This window comes from Carlito syrichta, unplaced genomic scaffold, assembly GCF_000164805.1.
Source record: "Carlito syrichta isolate Samal-C Ts95f unplaced genomic scaffold, Tarsius_syrichta-2.0.1 Scaffold289749, whole genome shotgun sequence".
NCBI lineage: Eukaryota > Metazoa > Chordata > Mammalia > Primates > Tarsiidae > Carlito > Carlito syrichta.
The window spans coordinates 72719-97008 of record NW_007233845.1 but is presented as its reverse complement, the minus strand read 5'-3'; the positions used below and the strand labels follow the sequence as shown (position 1 = coordinate 97008).

General features: G+C 44.0%; 1 protein-coding gene across 1 annotated transcript in view; it reads right to left on the bottom strand.

The window, feature by feature from the left end:
- Positions 1-24290, bottom strand: part of LOC103256500 (E3 ubiquitin-protein ligase HECW2-like) — a gene marked incomplete at its 3' end in the record, with an annotated part of 68241 nt that overhangs the window by 12862 nt on the left and 31089 nt on the right. Inside the window, exons 12-13 of the mRNA XM_021710551.1 lie at positions 23507-23631; positions 6164-6349 (exon numbers count right to left, since the gene is read on the bottom strand). Of these exons, the coding sequence (XP_021566226.1) occupies positions 6164-6349; positions 23507-23631 (311 nt within the window). The remainder of the gene's footprint in view (positions 1-6163; positions 6350-23506; positions 23632-24290) is intronic.

Below are 24290 nucleotides of genomic sequence, written 5' to 3'. Positions count from 1 at the left end.
AAAATATAGCACTTATCCTACTAAGAGATATTTAGAATTGACTTGAGATCTACAATTTTTTTTTAAGTTTTTAAGTTTTTTGTAGAGGTGTTGCCCAGGCTGTCTTAAACTCCTGGCCTCGAGCAATCTCCCACCTCAGCCTGCTAAAGTGCTGGGATGAGTCAATGTGCTAGGCTGAGACCTTAAAACATTGAGCTGCACTTGACTCATTGAGTTGAATAGAACTTGATTCAGTAAACGGTGGCCATCGGTTTCATGCAGGATTGAAATTAGGGTCTGGGTCATCATGGGGACAATTTCTATAGCGACGTAGACTAATAGGTCTGGCGAAATGAGAATCCTTAAGTCAACTCAGCCTGCCTGTGGAAATTTCCACCAGACAAATATATGCTCTATTCTAAGACATACCCTCAAAACCATAACTGCCATTTTCTGTGGTTGTCAAAGGTGGGTATTTGTACCATTCTGACACCCGATGTCACAAACATCCCAGAGTGACAAAACTTGACTGTAGAAATGGATGCCAGTTTAGAATTATAGAATATGATCTTTGTAGAGAACCACAAGAAAAGATGCAAAAGTTATTTCATTTAAGAAGATGGTTACCATTTTACAAGAAAAACTCATGAAGTTTGTGCTATGTCACTCATAAGGCTCCAAGTTTCTCATTTTATCAACTTGGGCCCTAGCAGAATGATATGAGAAGAGCGCCCTGTGTTTATATCATTTGAGAGCACAAAGCAAAGAGGCAGGGGAACCTTCCAGATTTAACATCTGAAAGAGAATTTTTTTTAAAAAAGCTTGTTCTAGAACATAAACCCAACACGCCCACTATATAACCTTGAGAGATGACCGCCGTCACATCTTCCCATGACCCGTCATCCTGCAACTGTCTCTATTGTCCCACTGTGCAGTGCAGCTTCCTCAGGCCTCACTCCATGGTCTCGGGTCTCTTGACATCTCCACAGGAGCCAGACATCTCCTGCTGTCTTCCTGTCTCTGTGCCTTTATTTGGGCGTTTGCCCTCCCCATTTCTGTTTTTTCCTCTCCACAATCTCTTTTAAATTTTTTTAGAGAAAGGGTCTTACTCTGTCGCCTAGCCTGGAGTGCAGTGGTGATCTCAGTTCATTGCAGCCTTGATCTCTTGGGCTTAAGCAATCCTCTTGCCTCAGCCTCCTGAGTAGCTGGGACTCTAGGTGCACACCACACCTGGCTAATTTTTAAAAAAAAATTTTTTTTTTGTAGACATAGGGTTTTGCTATATTGGCCAGGCTGATCTCAAACTACTGGCCTCAAACGATCCTCTTGCCTTGGCTTCCCAAAGCACTGAGATTACAGGGTAAGCCACTGTACCCAGCCCCAAATCTCTTTTTATCAAAATTCTACCCATCAACTAATGCTCAGCCCAAATCCTTCCTTTCCTGTGAAAACTTTCCAGGTGTCCCATGCCAGAAATAAGTTGTTCTACTCTCACTAACTGCTACAGGGAAGTCTGACCTGGGTTCTTTGCTTGTTATACCCCTAATAACAGGTGCCAGGTCCGAGGCACATGTTCTTTTATAATCCAAAGAAGAGGCATTCTAGGTAAAATAGCCGTGGTGCAGGGAGGGGGCAATGGCCTTACATAGCAAGTGCCCGACTTTCAGTAAACCTGTGGATCTGACTTTGAATCTAGTTCTAAGTTACTTGGCTTTCAAAGATGGCTTTGAAACCCTCCTTTCATAACCAGGGCTGGTGGAGAACGCAATTACCAGAATAGAAGTTCACAATCCAGCAAGAGAACAAGTCAGCCAGAGACACCGCAGCAACAGAGCATTCCCCATAGAGACAGAGAACATTTGGGATGTTACAAGAGGTGAGACAGAAGCAGACCTCCCAGTTCAGACCACCCCACAGTGGCCAAGAATACATCTAACATCAATGAACAGGAGAACAGAAGCAGACTCTGTAGTGAGCAAGCCCCCTACTGAACCGCCATGCTGAGGAGCCTGCGGGTCCTGGGAAAGGTGCGACACTGCATTAATCCATGGTCCACCCTTGACAGATCATCGTGTACTTCCCACGAGAACGGGACCCATCCATTCACTAATACGTGTCATTCTCATGAAGCCTGAGCTGACGAAATGCTTTAGTTACTGCTCATACAGAGCCCTGTGTCCACATCTCAACTGCAGTGAAGTGTGGATACTAAAATGCCCACCCCATTGTTGACCAGGAGTCCCCAACACTCCCTGTGAGCTCTCCTGCCTTCATCTGACTTGCTAGAAGACACCCATTTGCCTGCTTCCTGGGAGAGCAGGAAGAGCATGAACCTGCACTGGCCTGTGTGGGTCCAAATCCAGGTCTGTCTCTCCCTAACTGTGGGACCTGCATCAACTTACTTGCTCATCATGTGCCTCAGTTTTCTCTTATTTGACATGTGGGTGGAAATGGCACCTATCTCAGGGCTGTGAACCTGGATCTGGCCTGTAGGCAACATCACACTTAGCAGCGCTCTTCGTCACTGTTAGCACGATGGCACACATGCGGCAGACATTCCCAGGTGTGTCGAATGACCGGACCAGTGAAAACACACAAGGGAGATGCTGCTCTTGAGGAGACAGGTGGATTTCAGGAGTCTGAAGAGCTCAGCCCAGGAACACTCCACTTAGCAGTCATTTCCCCTCAGGCAGATGAGGACAGGGACGTTCCGGTCCATGTCGGCCTGGAAGTCAGTCATCACCGAGGGAAAATAGCCCCAGAATACTTAAAGGTCCTGATGCTGTATCACGTGGAAAACAGTCTTCTCCCTTCAAATGTTCTGGAGGCAAGGCAACCCATTTTCAAAAGGGGGAAGCCAGGTATCGTGGTACACACTTGTAGTCCCCAGCTCCTCAGGAGGCCAAGGCAGGAGGATCACTTGAGCCCAGGAGTTTGACGCCAGCCTGGGAAACAGTGGGACCTCGTCTCTAAAAAAAAACTTTTAAAAATTAGGCAAGTGTAGTGATGTGTGCCTACAGTCCAGCTACTTGGGAGGCTGAAGTGGGAGGAGAACTTGAGCAGCAGCTTGAGACCAACCTGGGAAACATGGTGAGATCTCATCACTACAAAAAAGAATTTTTAAAAATTAGCCAGGCACGGTGGTATGTACCTGTAGTCCCAGCTACTCAGGAGGCTGAGGTGGGAGCATCACTTGAGCCCAGGAGATTGAGACTGCAGTGTGCTATGCTAATCAGGTGTCTGTACTGAGTTCAGCAGCAGGGGACCCCTAGGTTGCCTAAGGAGGGGTGAGCAAGCCCAGGTGGTAAAGGGTACAGGTCAAAACTCTACCAATCAGAAGTGGGATCACACCTGTGCATAGCCACTGTGTTCCAGCCTGGGTAGCATAGCGAGATCCCGTTCTTAAAAAAACAAAATAAAATAAAGTAAAAATTTTAAAGGGCTAAAAGGAACCCAAAAGGAACTTTAGGCCAAGGAGAAACCTATCAGCTGCCTGTTTGGAAGAAGGGAGCCAGGACTCTTGAGGGGCTTCACGAAGGGCGCAGTCAGACACAGACCCAGCATTAGCCTTTCCAAATGTTCCTGTAAGTTACTGTGATCTGTTTAAGTGATAGGGTCTTGCAGTGCGGTCCAAGCTGGTCTCATGATCCTTCTACCTCAGCCTCCCTAGAGCACTGGGATTACAGGCATGAGCTCCTGTGCCAGCTCCTACGTTATTTTGGTTCTCTGAAAGCCAGTCACTTGTGAAGGAACTTACACAGGGCCACAGGGAGATAAGCCTGCATTAGTAAAGGTGCCGAGCTTAGCTAAAGATCCTATTAAAGTCTTAGCCCACAATGCAGAGGGATCAGGCTGCAGTGACACACTTTGAGTCTGTCTCATAACCCACATATCCACAGGCAGCAGTCCTTCAAGGCTCTTGTGCCAAGCAGAATGGGAAAGCAAAGCCAGTGCAAACTGAGGAGCCATTCACCAGCGTCCCTAGGGGCCGCACAGCACAAGCTCTAAGTTGTAACCCCCAAATCGGCAAAACATCCCCAGAGAATAAGGTGTTGCTGAGAGTCATATTGCAGACACAGTTGAGATCATGTTTACACTGTCCAACCCAACCCTCAGAACGTTTATGAAAGCTGTGAGACAGAACTTGCTCGTGAGAACACCTGGAAACTCTTCCTAGACAGTGCCTTCAGTATAATTTAACCTTTTCTCAAGGCCCAGGGCTCCAGATTCACACTCCTGAAGTGTGTCTGGCAAGCTACGAGGGGCAGGAGGGTACTGTGGCTTGGCTCAAGTTCAGTCTCCACACAAGCAGACACACACATAGCACTCTCTCAGGGTGGTTTTCCCGGGCCGTGGCTCTCCATCAAGCATGGCCGTTGAGTCTTGACAGCACTGGGAGCAGAGAGAACTCCTGGTGTTACCACTCTCCACACTGGGGAGTCCACCTAATACCCGAGCCCTTGTTTGGACCATCGGTACGCCCACTTCCATGGGATGTTTACAGACACCAGGCTCCCAGGCTGTTGAGCCACACTCAGCCCCAGCGAGCCACACATGCTCCTTGTGTCCCTGCTTCTGTTTCTGCTTCTTCGTGTCCTGATCATGCCCATCTGACCCTGATCTGATGGCATTTCATCTGTGGTCCAGGGACATAACCACAAATCATTCTCTTTCATCTCTTCTAAACCTCCTGCATGCTACTCATCTCTGGGCTGGGAATTCGAGGCTTATGAAAAATATTTGCAAAACTCAGGTCCACAGTTTTAGTGAAAGTTTTGGGGCTCCTCCCACGCACTGGAATCCACACACTTTGTATCAACTGCTGTGGCAGCTCTCCGGCTCTCAGGTGGTGTTGATAGGCTGAGCTCAGTGGGGAGGCTGCTGTGCAGTTACTGCTGGGGAACTTTGGGAGGAGGGCACTTAGCGAGTCCTTTGTATGTTCCATTCACCTGGAAGACTCTCTCCCTGACAGACTTGCTCCTTCTCCACCCTGTGCTTGCTCCCCTGGGGCCTCATCTGCAGGCTTGCCTACCCGCTTTCTTCATTCCTGTCTTTCTCTAGCCCCTGCTTCATTTCAAATCACAGTGTCAGTCAGTTCTGGTGTGCTACACACAGTCTTTGTCTGTCTGCCTCCTGTCCCTAAGACATGGTGCTGCATTCCCAACAATGGCAGGACTATGAAGGGGTCGCCTTTCTGTGCTGGGCAGGGGGTCAGGAAATATTTGTTAAACAAATGACCCAGGGTTGGTTAAATACTTTAAATATCATGCCTTTTTAAGCTTCTCTGCCCCTCAAGTCACACATTCCAAGACTTTTTTACAGACAGAGAAACTGAGGCTGGTACTCAGCACTTAGACAGAGCATCTTAGACTAACACAAGCCCCTGGACTCGCCTACCTGGTTCCTGGCACAGGTCAGCCACTACCCAGCTCTGAGATGCTGGCCAAGTCACTGGTCACTCTGGACCCAGGCTCCTTGTCCGTGAACAGTGACAGCAGCTCTGTCTTGTCAAGTTGTGGTGACTTTCTACATATGGAGAGTTGTCAACTCCTCTCACCGTTGGTGCTACATACACGTTACATAAAAACAAGATCCCAGCTTGAGGACACCACAGACGAGCACTAGTGTTCTCATTCTAACTTCCTGCTCCTATAACAGCTTCCTGAGTATAACCAGGTCTTGGTCCATCTGTCTACAAGGGTAGTGCAGAGGTGGTGACTCTGGCTTGGGTGACACAGTCACACATCTCATCATAAATTAATCAACCAACAAGTCTTATTTAATGTGCTAACAAAATCAGGATCTCGAGTTAAAACAGAGGCCCAAACCCAGACGGAGTCATAAAGCACAACGTTTGCAGTCACCCAGTGACCTCAGGTCCCTTCTTCCAAACAGTACCACAACTTCTTATTCAAGTACCTTCAGCACAAGCTATGTCAGAAGGGGAAGGAAGGCTGTGGCCCAAAGTCTTTCTCTCGTCAGCAGGGATGATAAGAGATGATAGGTAGAAGACTAGCAGGGGAAGGGGTGTTTCACTGACTTACTCCTCCACACTGCACACATCACCTAGTAGCCGAGTGCAGTCACAGCCTGCCTGCCCGATTTCCGATGGTTGGGAGGGGAGGCTCTACTCCACCAAGAGCCCAGGGCCTCCTTGGAGGGACAGATGAGTGTCCCGACTTACCTTGCCCTGGTGGTCATGCTTCATCTCCCAGCCCCTGGGCAGTTCCAGCTGTTTGTTCGCAAACATGTTGAGGAATCCCACGAGGTCCCGGTTGTGCTGGTAGCGCTCAAAGTGGTGGGTGTCCCTGCGGACCTTGGTGATCATGTGCTTCAGACATGTGTTGTTTGTAAACATGCGGTAGGCACTCTGGGGATTAGAAGGGACAGCTGTTAGCTTGCACAGGATGCATGAACTCCCTTGAGACCACACATGTTTAGGTCCGTCTCTAAGCCAGAGTGTGACACGCTTGCCCAGGAACATGCGGACACCCCTTGGGCCCACACGTACATTAGGCCAGCCTTCCAGCCACAGTGTGCCACGTGAGGCTCCCAAGAACCCCAGACCCATGCATGGAGACATAGTCCCTGAAAGTATCTTGAGCAAAACAGCAGAGAGGTAGAGGTGGGCAGCCTCCCTGGGCAGCGTTCGGTTTTCTAAGAATGGGGATGCTGTGGGGTCTCACTCTACATGGGACCTTCAATTCTGAAGCCAGTTTTAGGCAAAAAAAAGACAGAGCCAAAATGACACCATGCTGGGGACATATACCCCACCCCATAGAGCACCCTGACACGGCTAAGCTTTTCCCTGGCTCTTCAGGTGAGTGCCAGGTGACACAACAGGCATGATTAGGCCTGCGTTTTACAGGAAGACGCTGGTGTCTATGTCAGTGCTAGAAGGGCTCTCCCTGACAGTCACCCAGGGACCATAGGGACTGAAGTGTTCGCCCCACCTTTCCAGAGACAGATGCTCCAGATAGAGCAGCAGGAGAGCTGCCAGGCATGTATCTCACTGCTTTCTCTGTCTGTTTTCTTTTCCTGTGTCTAGGTGATTGGATGTTTGTGACTGAAAGGCAAATTTAGTGAAATCCATGACACCATGCCACAAACAAGCAACTGTCTTGTCAAACACCTCACAGTCTTCATCTCTGTGACACTTAAAAATGGTTCTAACAATGAAGAAAAGCCATGGAGGTCCACCTGTGAATCAAACACTCATCCCATAACACCATGCATCCAGCAGTGTTGGAACTGTTTCCTCAAACCTTCAGAGGGACAAGGACACTTACACCTCTGACCAGGCCATGGATGATATATACTGGAATCCTGTTCTCCAGCTAGGATGTGACACAATTCAAAGGGATTTGGGTCCCCTACTCTTGGTATCTCAGGGACACCAGACTGTGTCTGGAGACCTTCAAGCCTTCCTTCATGGGTTCTGTTATTTATTTCAATCCAAGACAGCACAAGGCAAACCCCCATGTGTGAGCTATCAGGGATAAAAGATGACTATAATGACCTTCAGCAAGATGGCGACGGAACAGGTTGGACTGTGAGCATCACCGCAAAAGTGAGTGTCCATAAAGACTCTCTGCATGAGTGGATGTGCTGGTGGGTGAGTGAAAGTCTGTCTGAGGGGAGACTTCGGTTCATGCACCCGGGGCTCTCCTCCGCAACCCCCACCACCCTGAGACTGGAGCTGCTGGGATGCAGGATCAACTGCTATTCTCAGGGCTCTCCTGATAAGAGGCAGCAGAAAGCAGCTGATCCCACACATCACATGTGTCAGCAAGATACTACAACCAGGACTGTAAAGAGAGAAGATTGAGGAGAGCTGGACAGGAGCCCACCACTGGTGAGGAAACGCCAACCGGAGTCATTTTCTCTGTCCCAGGACCAGGCAGAGACCCGCATTGCCCTGCCCAGCTCCACCCGGCCTCCAACTTGAGATCTAGAGGTCATCTCATCAAACGCAGAGAGATGAACACCCCTCTCCCACACTGGATCAGACACAGACATGTAAGATCTGAGTGGGAGACCTGACATGCAGCAAGCTGGATGAGTCTAGATCTGAGCCACCCCCTCCCACAGTAGTCCATGGGGAATCTGACCCATGCTGACAGTAACCCTATCAACCTGTGCAGAGAGCAGAGGGGAGGGACTGGAGATCAGAGCTGAAAGGAAGTTGGACTTACAGGAACAAACTCAGAGTGAGTTTTATTTTTTTGTTTTGTTTGTTTGTTTTGCTCATTTTTTTGGCTTTTGTTTGTTTTTTGTTTCAGTTTTTTTCTTTTCTCTCTTTCTGTTTTTGATTACTTTTTTGTATTTGCTTTGTTTCTGTTATTGTATTTTTTTTAAGACTTTCTGTTTGTGTATGGGTATTTTTGAGAGAGAGTACATCAATAGGGGAGTTTTTGTGTTTATATGATTATATGTATGTGTTTTTTAAAAAATCTTTTATGTCTTTGTGTCTCTTTTCATTTGCTAGCTGGTACGCCTGTCTGTTTTCCCTCTTCTTCTTTCTCTCTACCTTCCTCTCATCCCCCTTCTTCCTTTTTCCATTCATTTCCTTTTTCTTACTTCACTTTGCTTTCAGGGAGCTAACCCATACCTCCACTGCATGAACAGATTGTAAGGCAGTTGGAAATGGGTTCCAGGGGGCCCACACACCAGTCAGCAGATAGGGGATCTACAGATAGTTTCTGAATGACAGCTCCCCCTTCAAATCTCAAAACTGCAAAAAGTACAGCCCCCCACCCACAGTCCAGCTCCAGAATTGAACAAAGCCAGAGGAACCACATAAGGAAGAAGAGGAGATTGACCAAACAGAAGTAAAAGCTACCCCCCATCCCTGAACATCAGAATTAAAGAAGAGGTTAAAAAAAGGGGTGGAAAATCTACACAAAAGAAGAAAAACCAAAGGAAGAATATGGGACTCACACAGACCCTTGGGAGGTCAGCCACTGAGAATACAGACTTCAGAATGCAAACAATGAAGAACCCCCAGAATGACTGGTCTCAAACCACAAACCCAGATATCAAGACATTAATAGAGAGAATAAATAGAAATGAGAAGAGACAAGAAGAAAGAATGAAGGAGTTGATAACTGAGATAACAGCAATGAAAAAGACAGCGAATGAAATAAATAACAAACTGATGAGTATGGAAAGCAGAATTAACCAAGCATAAGAAAGAATCTCAGAGCTTGAGGACCAAAATATGGAACTAACCCAAACTGTTAAAAACATAGAAAAGAAACTTTAAAAGACAGAACAAAACCTCTGAAAGATAAGCTATTATTTCAAGAGGCCAAACCTAAGATTAATTGGAATTTCGAGGCAGATAGAGAGACAGAGACCACCCTGGAACAAATATTCCAAGAAATTATCCAAGAAAACTTCTCTCATCTCATCAATGACATGACCATTCAAACACAAGAATTCAGAGAACCCCCCACAAGAAAACAAATGAAAAGACCAACTTCTAGACACATAGTAATTCGCCTAACAAAGTAGGCATAAAAGAAAAAATCCTAAAGGCAGCAAGAGAAAAAGGTCAGACTACTACCTACTGGGGAAGACCAACTATAATAGCAGCAGACTTATCAGGCTAGGAGAGCTTGGAGCCCAATCTTCAAAGTTCTTAAAGATAAACAATTTCAACTAAGAATTATCTACCCTGTTAAGTTAAACTTCATCAGTGATGGGGAATTAAAATCCTTCCAAGACATTCAATCCCTAAGAGCTTATGCTTAGACCAGCTCTACAAGAAACACTTAAAGTATTAAACACAGAAGAAAGTAAAAAAAGAATGACAGTGTCCTTCCCAAGAAGGCAGGAAAGAGATTGAAAATACATGTGAATCAACCCCAAAATCAAAAGAGAGACAACAAACAAACAGAAGCAACAACAAAAAAACTCCATAAGAACCTCATGGCATGGATAAACTCTTACATCTCAATAACTGGCCTGAATGGGAATGGACTAAATGTGTCACTGAAAAGGCATAGAATGGCAAAATGGATAAAATATTATGAGGTAACAATATATTGTCTCCAAGAGACTCATCTCACCAGAAAAGATACTCACAGACTCAAAGTCAGAGGACAGAAAACAAAATTTCAGGCAAACAGAACACTGAAGAAAGCAGGAGTTGTGATCTTAATATCAGACAAAATATCCTTTAAGCTATCAAAAATTTAAAAGACACAGAAGGTCACTATATAATGATAAAAGTTTCAATTCATCAACAAGAAATATCCATCCTAAACATATATACACCCAACATAGGAGCCAACTTTCATAAAGCAGCTTCTAGGTAAACTTAAAAAAAGATATTGACCCTAATGCTATCATAGCTGGGAACTTAAATACCCCACTCACAACCCTAGACAGATCATGAAGACAGAAAGTCAATGAGGAGATGCGGAACTTCAACATGACACTTGACCAAATGGACTACAAAACACTGGACTACAAAACCATGGAATATACATTCTACTCATCACCACATGGAACATACTCTACGATCAACTACATCCTCAGCCATAAATCAAGCATAAACAAATTCCGTAAGACTGAAATACTACCATGCACCTTCTCAGACCACAGTGGAATAATAATAAATATCAATACGAACAAAATTCCCTCAGAATCCACAAAGACATGGACAGTAAGCAGCATGATGCTAAACAACTCATGGGTCAACAAGGAAATCAAAACAGAGATTGAAAGATACCTGGAAACAAATGAAAACAAAGAAACATCCTACCTAAACCTCTGGGATACCATGAAAACAGTTTTAAGAGGGGAATTCATATCTCTATGAACACACATGAAGAAAATGGAAAGATCACAAGCTAACTGCATAACAAGTCACCTAAGGGAGGTGGAAAAGCAAAACCACCAAAACCGTAACTTCAGCAGAAGAAACCAGATCAACAAAATAAAAGGCCAAAATCGGGACATAGAAGACAAAAAGATAATACAAAAAAAAAAAAAAAAAAAAAATCAATGAAACAAAAAGCTGGTTCTTTGAAAGGATAAACCAAGAAAAAGAGAGAAAAAATCCAAATAAACATAATTAGAAATGTAAAAGATCAAGTTACAACTGACCCTGAAGAAATTTAAAAGATTATCAGAGACTACTGTGTACACTTGTATGGAAACAAACTCAAAAACCTTAAGGAAATGGAGAACTTTCTGACATCACACAACCTCCTTAGGTTGAAACAAGAAGAAATTGAGACCCTAAATAGACCAATAACAATCCAGGAAATTGACTATGTCATAAGGAAACTACTTACAGAAAAAAGCCCTGGATCAGATGGCTTTCCAGCAGAATTCTACAAAACATACAAGGAGGAACTGATACCAATCCTATTGAATGTATTCCAGGCAATTGAGAAAAATGGAACTCTCCCCAAATCATTTTATGAAGCTTATTAGGTACTGTTAGGTATTTGGGTATCACATTGATACCCAAATCGGGTAAAGATCCAACAAAGAAAGAGAACTACAGACCAATATCCCTGATGGACATAGAAGCTAAAATTCTCAACAAAATCCTAGCAAACCAAATCTAACAACACACCTAAAAAAATCATCCACCTCGATCAAGCAGGTTTCATCCCCAGGATACAGGGCTGGTTTAACATCCACAAGACTATAAACATAATTAAATACATCAACAGATTTAAAAACAAAAACCGCATGATTATATCATTAGATGCAGAAAAGGCTTTTGATAAAATCCAGCACCCCCTTTTTGATAAAAACCCTTGAACATCTAGACATAGATGGAACATATGTAAAGGCCATCTATGAGAAACCCAAGCCAGCATGTTGCTAAACAGACAGAAATTGGAACCATTTCCCCTGAAAACCAGAACAAGACAAGGATGCCCACTCTCACTCCCTCTTTTCAAGATAGTTTTGGAAGTCCTAGCTAGAGCAATCAGACAAGAGAAGATCAGTTGTATCCAAATATAAAGAGGAAAAGTTATCCCTCTTTGCAGATGACATGATTCTATACCTCAAAAAACCAAGAGAATCTGTCAGAAACCTCCTTGTACTGATAAAGGACTTTGGCAAAGTCTCAGGGTATAAAATAAATGGGCAAAAGACAGTAGCATTTCTATACACCAACAATAAACAAACAGAAATCAAATAAAAAGCACAATCCCATTTACAACAGCCATACACACACACACACACACACACACACACACACACACACACACACACACACACACACACAGAAAGAGAAAAGAAATACCTTGGCATTTTCCTAACCAGAGAAATGAATGACCTTTACAACAAAACTACCAAACACTTCTCAAAGAAATCAAAGATGACATAAACAAATGGAAAAAATATTCCATGCTCATGGATTGGAAGAATCAACATTGTTAAGACGTCCATCCTACCCAAGACAATCAACAGATTTAACGCAATACCCATTAAATTACCAGCAGCATTCTTCTCAGACCTGGAAATGAAATACAGGAATTCATATGGAAACCTAAATGACCACAAATAGCCAAAACAAACCTCAGCAAAAACAGCAAAGGGAGAAGTGTCACACTCCCAGACTTTAAACTTTATTATAAAGCTACAACAATCAAAACAGCCTGGTATTTGTACAAGAACAGGCATATAGACCAATGGAACAGGACAGAGATTCCAGAAGCAAAACCTTAATTTCTCAAACAACTCAACTTCGACAAAGCCTCCACCAACAACCACTGGGGAGAGGAGAACCTATTCAGTCAGTGGTGCTAGGAAAACTGACTGACCACATGAAGAAGATGAAAACAAGACCCCTACCTATCATCATACACAAAAATTAACTCTAAATGGATCAAACACCAATGTAAAACCTCAAACTATAAGATTCTTAGAAAATGCAGGAGACACCCTTATGGAAATTGGAACTGGCAACCAATTCCTGATCAAAACCCCAAGTGCCCATGCCATAAGAGATAAGATAAGATAGACAGGTGGGACTTCATCAAACTGACAAGCTTCTGCAAAGTCAAAGAAATCATCAGGAGAGCAGGGAGACAGCCCAGGGACTGGGAAAAATTATTTGCCAACTGCATGTCTGACAAAGGCCTAACAACTAGGATCTACAAGGAACTCGAATGTGCCAGAAAGAAAAATACATCAACCCCATTACAAAGTGGGCAAAAGATATGAATAGACACTCCTCAAAAGACGACATACGAGCAGCCAACAGACACATGAAAAAAATGCTCTGCCTCACTAGGCATCAAAGAAATGTAAACTAAAACCACACTGAGATACCACCTGACTCCAGTCAGGATGGCCATCATCAATAACTTAAAAAACAACAGATGCTGGAGAGGATACAACAAAAAGGGAACACTTCTACACTGTTGATGGGAGTGTATACTAATACAACCTCCGTGGAAAACAGTTTGGCGATTCCTAAAAGATCTAAAAATCAACCTTCCATATGACCCTGCAATCCCCCTACAGGGAATATACCCAGAGGAACTCAAATCACTCTATGAAAAAGATACCTGCACATGTATGTTTGTTGCAGCACTGTTCACAATAGCAAGAACACGGAACCAACCATGCTGCCCATCGAAAGAGGACTGGATAAAAAAAATGTGGTACATATACACGATGGAATATTATGCAGCCATGAAGAAGGGCAAAATTATTAACTTCACAGTAACCTGGATGGACTTAGAATCTATAATACAGAGTGGCCTTTCACAGAAACAAAGAACTGAGTATCACATGTTATCACTTATAAGAGGACCTTGAACAATTATTGCAATATCACAAGAAAAGGATTGGCAGTAGTGGGAGACTGCCAGGGGAGAGTGGAGGCAAGATGGGCAGTAGTGGGCATCTGCTGGGGGAAGAGGGGGCACACCTCCTCAACAAGGGGACCTGCATAATGAACATTTGTATACCTAACCCTGAATTGTACCCCACATCTTTAAAATTTAAGAGATTATTTTCTTTCTTTAAAAGAAAATCAATAAACACATAAAAATATTTACTTGACCAAAAAAGAAAAATAAAAAAGATGAGTATGAAGACAGTCACTACTGCTCCAGTCCTGCCAGGCCCCTTGAGATGTGCCATGTCCAGGTCAGGGCATTTTTGCCAATTTGAGTCCCTCCAGAACATTCTTCCCTTTGGCACGTCAAATATCTGAAATGGGGACTGCTCTAAGCCTGGCCCCCTAGGACCCTGAGTCAACACAGAGATCAAAGAACCCTGACAATGCAACATGGGATAGGAATTAAATGTTTGTTTAAGCCACTGTGACATGTTGGTGGTCACTGTTACTGAAGTGTATCCTACTTGGATTGGCTCACCACCATTTGAATATGTATCCTCTATCAAAACAAATGGAAGGAAGGGAAAGAGGGAGGAAGGGAGGGAAGGGGGGACAGTGACACCAGGAAAACAGAGAAAGGGACAGATTAAGACCTGGAGGTTGCCAGAGCCAACCTCACTCAGCTAGCTCACAGCTTGGCCTTTGGCGACACTGCTCAGGAGTTTCAGCTCAGTCAGCAAGGCATGTTTTCTGCAATTGGCTCAGTATTGGTGATACATTGTCACAAGAGCCAGTGCAAAGCAGAAGACTAAGGCCGCACTGGTGAGTGTGGCCATCGGAGTGGGCGCTCCAAGTCTCCCTCCTAGAGGTCTCTTGGGGGACACATTATTGTGGGGTGATTCCGTGGGGTCAGTCATGATGTAACTGTTGCTCTCAGCAGCTGTGCCCCTTGGCCCAGTCTCTCCTCACTCTCTATTAACATAAGCAAGTAGGCCACTTCCCCACTCCTTTCTAGAGCACCAGAGACCTCCTCACTCTGCTGAAGAAAAGCGGCTGAGGCCGAGTGCAATAGCTCAAGCCTGTAATTCCAGCACTTTGGGAGGCCGAGGTGAGAGGATTGCCTGAGTCCAAGGGTTCGAGACTAGCCCGGGAAACTTGGTGAGACCTCATCTTTACAATAAATCAAAAACTTATCTGGGCATGGTGGCGCACGCCTGTAGTTCCAGTTACTTGGAAGGCTGAAGCAGAAGGATCACCTGACCCCAGCAGGTTGAGGCTGTGGTAGCTGTGAGCATGCCACTGCACTTCAGTTCAGCCCGGGCAACAGAGTAAGACTCGAATTCAAAAAAAGAAAGAAAAGAAAAAGAAAAAAAGAAAAGCAGCAGGGCTTCATTAGGGAAAGAAGGATAGCAATTAGGCCAAGCTCAGAAATCAAGGCTGGTGTTAGAACTGATGACATGTTTCCACCCTCCTTCTCTCCATGCAATGAGACATTAACCCAGTGCCAAGGTTGACAGATGTTTGAAAAAAGCATCCATGGAAATCACCTCAGGGCCAGAAAGAATCTTCTCATTAGTAACGAGCAAATAACCTTCAGACCATAGCCTTTTCAAGTCTGAGTAATAGTGCACGACTGTGTGGGTCTATACAAATCACTCAAGGCAACAGGAACATCCCTCTTGACTGCCGTATTTCCACAACAGGGAAAGGGCTAGTTTTTGAGCAAGCATATGTGTGTTTATGCAAACATTTTCTGTGTGTGCATATAGAGTTGGTGTCTGTGTGTGTGTGTGTGTGTGTAAATGTATAGCTCAGAAAGGATATTTATACTCCAGTTTATGGAGAACCACAGGAGGATTCCAGTCTCACTGTCACTCAAAGACAGATGCAGAAAGTCACATCATCTCTGCCTACCTCAACTTGCTCAACGGTCCTATGAGATAATAACAATGGCCTGCTTTCTTCACAGTTTTGAAACTCAGATGTAGTGGAACAGAGGTAAAAGTGCTTTGAGGATGGAAAATGTACAGTAAGAATACATAGTATAAGGAAGTAAAAAATAGACAGGCTATCCATAGGGGCTACCCGCTGGGACTATCCATAGGGGCTATCCATGGGAGTTATCCACAGAGGCTATACAAGGGCTATCCATTGGGTTGTCCATAAGGGCTAGGGGCTACCCATAGGTGTTATCTATAGGGACTATCCACAGGAGCTATCTACAGGGGCTATCCATAGGGGCTACCCATAAATGCTAACTATAGGGGCTATCTACAGGGGGTATCTATGGGGTTATCTACAGGAGCTGTCCACAGAGGTTTATACTTACGACACCTATGTTACAGCAGATGAACAGCTACAGTCACACTGTTTTCTCCCTCTAATTTTTGAAGACCTTGGGCCAGCACCTCCATTCCACTAACTTCACATCAGTTGTGTGCCAAGCTCCAAGGACACAGGGATAAGCCCCGCCTGATCACTTAAGAATGAAGAAGGAAAATGATGAGGGAAGTAGGGAGGAAGAGGCTCACAGGAGGCCGAAAGTAGTCGGAGAAGCCCAGGCCACAGGCGGGGTGTAACACAGAAGCCACGGAGGGAGCTGCAGGGCTGATAAGGCCATGCCCCACAGGGTCCAAGACACCCACAGGTGGGCCAGCTGAAGAGCAGGGTCTCCCGGAAGATGAGAGTGACAGCTGTGGTTTATGAGGACAGAGGCATCTTCGTTTTTCCCTCAGGGCTTGGTGGTTCCAGCTAAGGGGGGGTCCTTTTCTCTGTGTTTGCCTTATAGAAAAGCATGCAGAGAATGGATCTGGTTTTTACCTGAAACATAAGTGCCTTGGGGAAGACCCAGTGGCACAGATTTCATAACACACCTTATGATAGTGGATTCACCTGGGAGGGTTGTGTGTAGCCTTGTGCAGGGAGGAGTTGGCTGCTGTTAACAGCAGACAAAGTCCCTTTCAATGACGTCCAAAGGACACAAGATCTTGTTTTCCTTCAGCATGATTTAAATGTTTTCATTTCTTCACAATTCCAACAATCTTTTCCCAACCTCCTTCTTGGTTGTTTCTCATCTTCCTAGCAAGAAATAAACACTCAATGGATGAATGAGCTAGTAACTGAATTTCTCCAGTGGGACTCTGTTAAACAGAAGTGTTCTGTTTGGTTAAGTGAGGTTTTATATGTCAGTACTCAGTTTTTATCTACCACGACGCAAATAATAATCACTCTTTCCCTTTTTTGCAGGTTTCTCCTGAGTGTTAGGGTAAGCAAATGTCCTAGATACCTGGCCCAATCCGGATGCCACCTAATTCTGTTCTTTTCAAAGACACAGCTAAATACTTTACTGATAAATAACATCCATCTTTCATATTTCAGAAGCCCTTCAGCAGGAACAGGCATCCTGAATTCAGGTTTTTAAAACAGTGTCACTGACTCTACAGCAAACATCTCTCATATATGCAAGGGAGTAGATGTGAGCACTTGTATGCATTGTTCACCAAACAAAATATTATAAACAAAATCAAGAAACTTTTCTGTAAGATGTCTGCTGAGATATGGAAACAGTCCTATCTTATATAATGTCTTCATAATATTTTTGTTTATACAGGATTTCACATTGCTTTCATCTAGCAAAACGGAATAAAATAGAAATTTTAACTTATTAACAAAAGTAATTAATAAATGATCAATTCATCTATTTTGCAATAGGAATTTTTGATTTTTAAGAATATACTTACAAATTTTGGAACAATAATTAAGTACTAAGAAATTTAAATGGTGGAACTAATGTATTTTTAGAACTCATTAAAAGCCATAATAATAATTATTTGGTATGTATGTTACAAAATTATTCAGTTGAATATAAAGAAATATATATATGTGTGACATTAGTTAGATAAATACAGGCATACCAACTATTAAAGACAGGGCACTAATAACTAAACCTTGAGTTAACAAGAGAAACAATTTATCAGGACAATTTTGAAAGAAATCAGACCACAACCAGCAGAGGGCAGTAGAATAATTATTTTCTTAAAAACTATTTTATTTTAAAGATGTGGGGCACAATTCAGGATTAGGTATACAAGTGGTCGTCAAACAGGTAAAGTTTGGGCCTCTCTTTAAGAATAGTTCTTGCCAGGCTCGGTGGCTCAGCCTGTAATCCCACGCCTTTGGGAGGCTGAGATGAGTGGATTGTCTGAGCCGCGGGTTTGAGACCCGCCTGGGCAGCCAGACCTCATATCTACAATAAATAAAAAAATCAGTCGGGCGTGGTGGCGCATGCCTGTAATTCTGGCTACTTGGAAGGTTGAGGTGGAAGAATTGCCGGAGCCCAGCAGGTTGAGGCTGCGGTGGCAGGAAGCGGCCACTGCACTGCAGTTTGGGCGACTGAGTGAGACTCCAACTCAAAAAAAAAATAGTTCTTAAGTGGGGGCAGAGGGGGAGAGAGAGGGAGGGGGGGAGAGAGAGAGAGAGGGAGAGGGAGAGAGAGAGAGAAAGAGAGAGAGAGAGACCCACCAACAGTTTGTTTCTCAGGTTTTACCATACATCTATTTAATTTTTTTCATTCCAATAAAAATTATTAGGTATCACAGTTACATGAAATCTGTTTTTATGACTACCTTTCAACATAACTGATACCTTCAAATCCATAAATACATTCCTTTTGCATATAGATTATTTTCAATAACATAAACAGGGAATCTACTGAAACAGTTATAGATCATAAACAATTTTTTAAAAACCTATAAGTAAATCTTAAAAGATGGGGACCAAATAAGTTTGTTTTGTAATATTTTCTGCTAACCTAGGAAAAAAGAAAAAAGCCCAGCAAACAGTATCCTTTAGATAAAGTTGTCTTAATTATCTCCATTAATTCGTGTCTTGAGACTTCAAGCAGGACAAATCCAGTGGCCTTAATGTCTGCCATATATAAGTCAGGGTACTCAGACTAAACTCTCAGAATTTAAATCTTACAGAAAAGTAGATATGCACAGCATGGATCAGTGTTTTTAGCTAGTCTAACTGTGGTCCAGAAAAGAGGAAGAAAAATATTTAAATGTTTTAGAAAGAATACTTTGAAATCAAAATGGACTGTCAGGCAAAAGAAATTCTAAAATCAAGCCCAACTAAAAAAAAAAGAAAACATGACAACAACATGAAAACAAAATAAGTAGGGGGCAAAACAAACAAAACAAAAGACCCTGTAAACTGTGTAGTATTTTCACACTGTTAAAACGTTACTTGTCAAAAGTCCAGATGGGTTACAGTTGTAACAAAGGCAGTGAAGTCATTTAATGCAACATCTTTTTATACTAGGAGTTCCCAAGTTACAGGCACAGACCACTTGCATCAGAGACCCTTAAGAAGCCTAAAGCAAAACAAAACAGACTGCTGGGACCCACTCCAGGCCTACTGAACCAGAATCTCTAAGGCCTGAAAACCAGGAATATGCATTTATTTCTAAAAGTCTACTAGGTGTAAGAAATCACAGCCTTGTACCACAACCCAGTGCCTGAATTCAGCTTTTACCTGCAGCACTGCGGGGCTGAGGGACTTGCACAAGGGAGAGTAGCCCCCAGAGAAACGAGAGCTCTGTGCTGTGCTCTTTGGCAACTTGAGACTAGCCCTCATGAGAGTGTCAACACTATAGAAATCTGGAAAAGCAAAGTCAGAGCTTTTGCCTTCTTGTCCTGCAGGCTGCCTATACTAGAGGTAGGCAACCTTTAGGTCTGAGGGCCAGCTGGCTGTGTTTGCAAAGTCTTCCTGGAGCGCAGCCAGACCCACTGATTTACATGGTGTCCTTGGTTGGAAAGCCTAAGATATTTACTTTCCTGCCCTTTACAGAAAATATTTGCTGCCTTTTTCTCAAGGTAAGGCCCCAGACTTAAGAAATGAATGGAGAAAATGAAATGACGCTTATATTGTACTGTTACATTGTGAATGGCACATATACACACACAATGAGGAAACACAAGAGGGGACCCCCAAAAACCCGGAATTTATTTATAAAGAATTGTGTATTTATTCTTACATGTTTAAACTTCAGTCACCTTCAAGGTATTCTTCGTTTGAAGCAATACACCAATCGAGATGCTTTTGCCACTGCTCAAAACAGTTTTTGAATGTTGATGCCTTTTAGTGCTTCTTGCCATTTTTTGTTTTACCTCTTCCACATCAGCAAAACATTTCCCTTTGAGGACTTTTTGAATTCAGGGAAACAAAAAAAGTCACTTGGGAGAGATCAGGTGAATAGGGATGGTGGGGCACAAGTGTCACACCGTTTTTGGTCAAAACTGCTGAACATTCAGCACAGTATAGGCAGGTATATTGTCACGGTGGAAGAACCAGTCATCTACTTGCCACAAAAAATTTCACTGAAAGCCGGGCTCGGTGGCTCAGCCTGTAATCCCGCGCCTTTGGGAGGCTGAGGTGAGTGGATTGCCTGAGCCTGCGGGTTTGAGACCCGCCTGGGCAGTGAGACCTCATCTCTACAATAAATCAAAAAATCAGCCGGGCGTGGTAGCGCATGCCTATAATTCCGGCTACTTGGAAGGCTGAGACGGAAGGATCGCCGGAGCCCAGTGGGTCGAGGCTGCGGTGGCCGGGAGCGCCCACTGCACTCCAGTCTGGGCGACAGAGTGAGACTCCAGCTCAAAAAAAAAAAATTTCACTGAAGCTGAATGCAGCCTCTCACAACAACGCTAGCTGAGGCCAATGGGTTCCTAGAATACTTAACTAGCAAGGGAAGCCTGTACTACAAGGTGTCCACCCTCCAAAAGATAATTCCACCTTTTTTTTTTAGTCTCCTCTCACATATGTCCACAATCCAACATGATGGTGGGTGTATCAAGGAAGGCACCGACCTTTACTGACAAGGGCATGAAACTCTAGAGATTCTCACTTGTGTCACTGTTGTCTCACTCGTGAACAACATGATCACTCTCATGGAATCACACTCACTCATCAGCTACTACTGAGGCTGAGTAGGCCTGCGGGATGCAGGGCTTGTGTGACCTGGCAAGCCCCCTGCATGGGAGTAATACTGATTTTTTAAAAGTTTCTTCTTTTAAAGCTGAGAGTGGGTTTTGGAGGGCAAGGTTGGCATCAGGGACAAGAGACTAGGCCCTGTGATTTTTTAAAAGTTTCTTCTTTTAAAGCTGAGAGTGGGTTTTGGAGAGCAGGCTGGCTGCTGATGTAAAAGCTCAGCAAGAGTTCACAGGAGCACTCAGTGACTATTTGACTTTTAGTTATAAAATTTATGCTACACACCCTCTACATCAGTAAAATAGTTGGTAAATAAATATGTGCAATATATATATATGCACACACATACATAAATCACATGTACACACACACAAATATATGCTCATACTTCTTCCCCAGAAAGCCAGTGGTTAAGTATTTGCCAGAAAACCCATGAACACTACTATCCAGTCAGCCGCTCCATCTTGAAGCCCTTTTTTCTCTTATTCCCATTCCCCAGTCTATTAGCAAGAACGTCTGCTCTCTCCAAATATGTCCCACATGCATCCACCTGTCACATCTCTACTGCTGCTGCACCAGTCTGTCAGCTTCTGTGTCTCACCACAGGGCCTAGTCTCTTGGCCCTGATGCCAACCTTGCCCTCCAAAACCCACTCTCAGCTTTAAAAGAAGAAACTTTTAAAAAATCAATATTACTCCCATGCAGGGGGCTTGCCAGGTCACACAAGCCCTGCATCCCGCAGGCCTACTCACATCTCCGAACTTACTGTTATTACCCGAACTCATTTCTGCGCCCCACCCCCCAGCCTCTGCTTTTCCTTGGCCTTACCAGCTCTGGACATGGCTGCCTTGCCTAGGGAGGACCTGCAACAGTGCCTCCCTGATTCCACCTGCTATCATGCTGCCCCGGGGGTTGATGCAGTTGCTTATGCCACGTGCACTGCCTAAGTTCTCTTTATTCACAAGTCTGTCACCATGTTCCAGGCTGCCCTGAGTCTAGAATGTCCAAGGCAAGTCCCGGGCATGTAATAAATATATGGGATGAACAAATTCATGAATGAATGAATCAACACCAAGGGAGTTTGTGCTGTCCAATCCCAAGCCCAGGGCTCTTCCCACAGCAATGTGGTCCATTCTACGTGTGGTAACAACTCTGAACATCAGCCACTCTTTGCCTGGACACAAGCCATCACCCTCTGGAACCATCCCGCACATGACCTCCAGTTCATGCAGTCTGACTCTGTCTACGATTCAGTCTCCATCTGACTCCACTAGTGCCCTTCAATCTCTGTTCTACCTATTTACCCACTGAGTCTCATCAGCTTTGCCGTGAGTCCTCTCATCTGAACCCTGCTTCTCTATATCCTCCTAGTCAGGCTCCCTTGACCCATGTCGTGACCTGAAGCTGGTTCTACAGCCAACGGATCCTCATTCTAAACCCCTCTCAGCCTTCCTCTAACATCTTTATGAGGCACTCCCTCAGCCCTAGGGGTCACGCTCCTGCTTGGTCTGGATGCTTGTGTTCCCCCACATTCATACATTGAAGCCTAGTCACCAATACAGTGGTGTTAGAGGGTAGGGCAATGAGTGAGCTGAGAGGTGATTAGGAAGCAGTGCCTTATAAAAGAGGCCCAGCCATTATTAAAAAAAACCAAAAAACAAAACAGATGCTAACATGGATGTGGAGAAAAGGGAACACATACACTGTTGATGGGAGTATAAATTAGTAGAGACTCTATGGAAAATCAGTATGAAGATTTCTCAAAGAACTAACAGCAGGTCTAACATTTGGTCCATCAACCCCACTACTAGGTGTCTACTCAAAGGAACAGAGGTCGCTATACAAAGAAGACACCTGCACCCACATTTCACCACTGCACAATTCACAATTGCAAAGACGTGGAATCAACCTGAATGCTCATCAATTGATCAGTGGATAATGAAAATGTGATACATATATAGTATTCCATAGATTGGAATATTATTCTGCTATCAAAAAGAATGAAGTAATGTCTTTTGCAGCAACTTGGATAGAATTGAAGAACATCATCCTAAGTGAACTAACACTGGAACAGAAAACCCAGCACTGCACCTTCTCACTTATAAGAGGAAGCTAAACTAAGGATCTACAAAGGCACAGAGAATGGTAAGAATGGCAAGGAGACTCAGAAGGGGCAAAGGGCAAAGGGATAGAGGGACGAAAAATCACCTACGGGTACAATGTGCACAGGTGGGGGTGGTGGGTACGCTTAAAGTTGAGACTTCTGCACCATTATACAACGCAACCATGTAACCAAAAACGATTCATACTCCCTAAAGTTATTGAAATAAATAAAAAATAAAAGAAGCTCAAAAGAGACCCCTTCCCCTCTCATCACATCAGGACACAGGGAAGACAATCATCTGTGAACCAGGACAGGCCTCACCATACCCGGTCTCTGCCAGTGCCTTGACCTTGGCCTTTCCCGCCTTCAGAACTGTGAGGAACTTCTATGGTTTACGAGCTGTGTGGCTTATAACACTTAATTGTAGCACCCGATGGACTCAGAAAGTTTAAACTAAATGGGTTAAAACACAGAGGACCCAACCCAGAGCTGGGAGCACACTGAGTGCTCGGAAACATTCACCATGCTTTTCTTCAGTCTGATCACACACGCAAGGATACCTCCTTTGTCGGCTGTTTTCCCCACATGACTACAGGGTGGCTACTCACAGGGTTGGAATGCAGCACAGGGAAGAACTCAGGGCTGATGAGGAACTTCACGGGGGGAGACTGCAGCAGCAGCGTCAGCCTGGACCTGGAGGTAGAGTGAGGCAGGACGTTCTCCCGTCGGAAATCTAGGCGGGCAGACCACAGAGGCTTTCAGGGAACCTTCCTGCACGCTGGGAGCCTATCTTGTCATGTCAGTTTACATATCACATGAACCAAGGGACATCTGTGCTGCTTGCTACCATCTTAATCCCCTCAAGACTTCTTTGCTGTATACATGTATACATAAAATCCAACTATTCTTGGCACTCACATGGAATTGAACAATATTTCTAGTCACTATTAGCATTTTTTCTTTTAATTTTTAGTGTAGAGATGGGGTTTCACTATGTTGTCCAGGCTGGTCTTGAATTCCTAGCCTCAAGCAATCCTCCCTCCTCAGCCTCCCAAAGTGCTGGGATTACAAGCATGAGCTATCACGCCTGGCCATTATTAGCATTTTAATGCATCCTTAGATTTTTAAATGATCAGATTCTTTTTCTAATCTGTAACCCACAGATACAGAGATTTAAAAAAATTTTTTATATTCCATTTGGCTTTGTGTTTCTTAGTACTGATAAAAAGTTGAGAATTAAAAGAGGTTTCTGGTGAGCTCTATGTTTTGAGTTCAATTATGAGATTTCATCAAAGATCAGAAGTTCTCTAAACAAAAAGCCTCTTTTGTTGGGATCCATTACTTATTTCTCTTCTACTTTTCTGAGGTTATAAAAATGGATAAGGCCAGGGC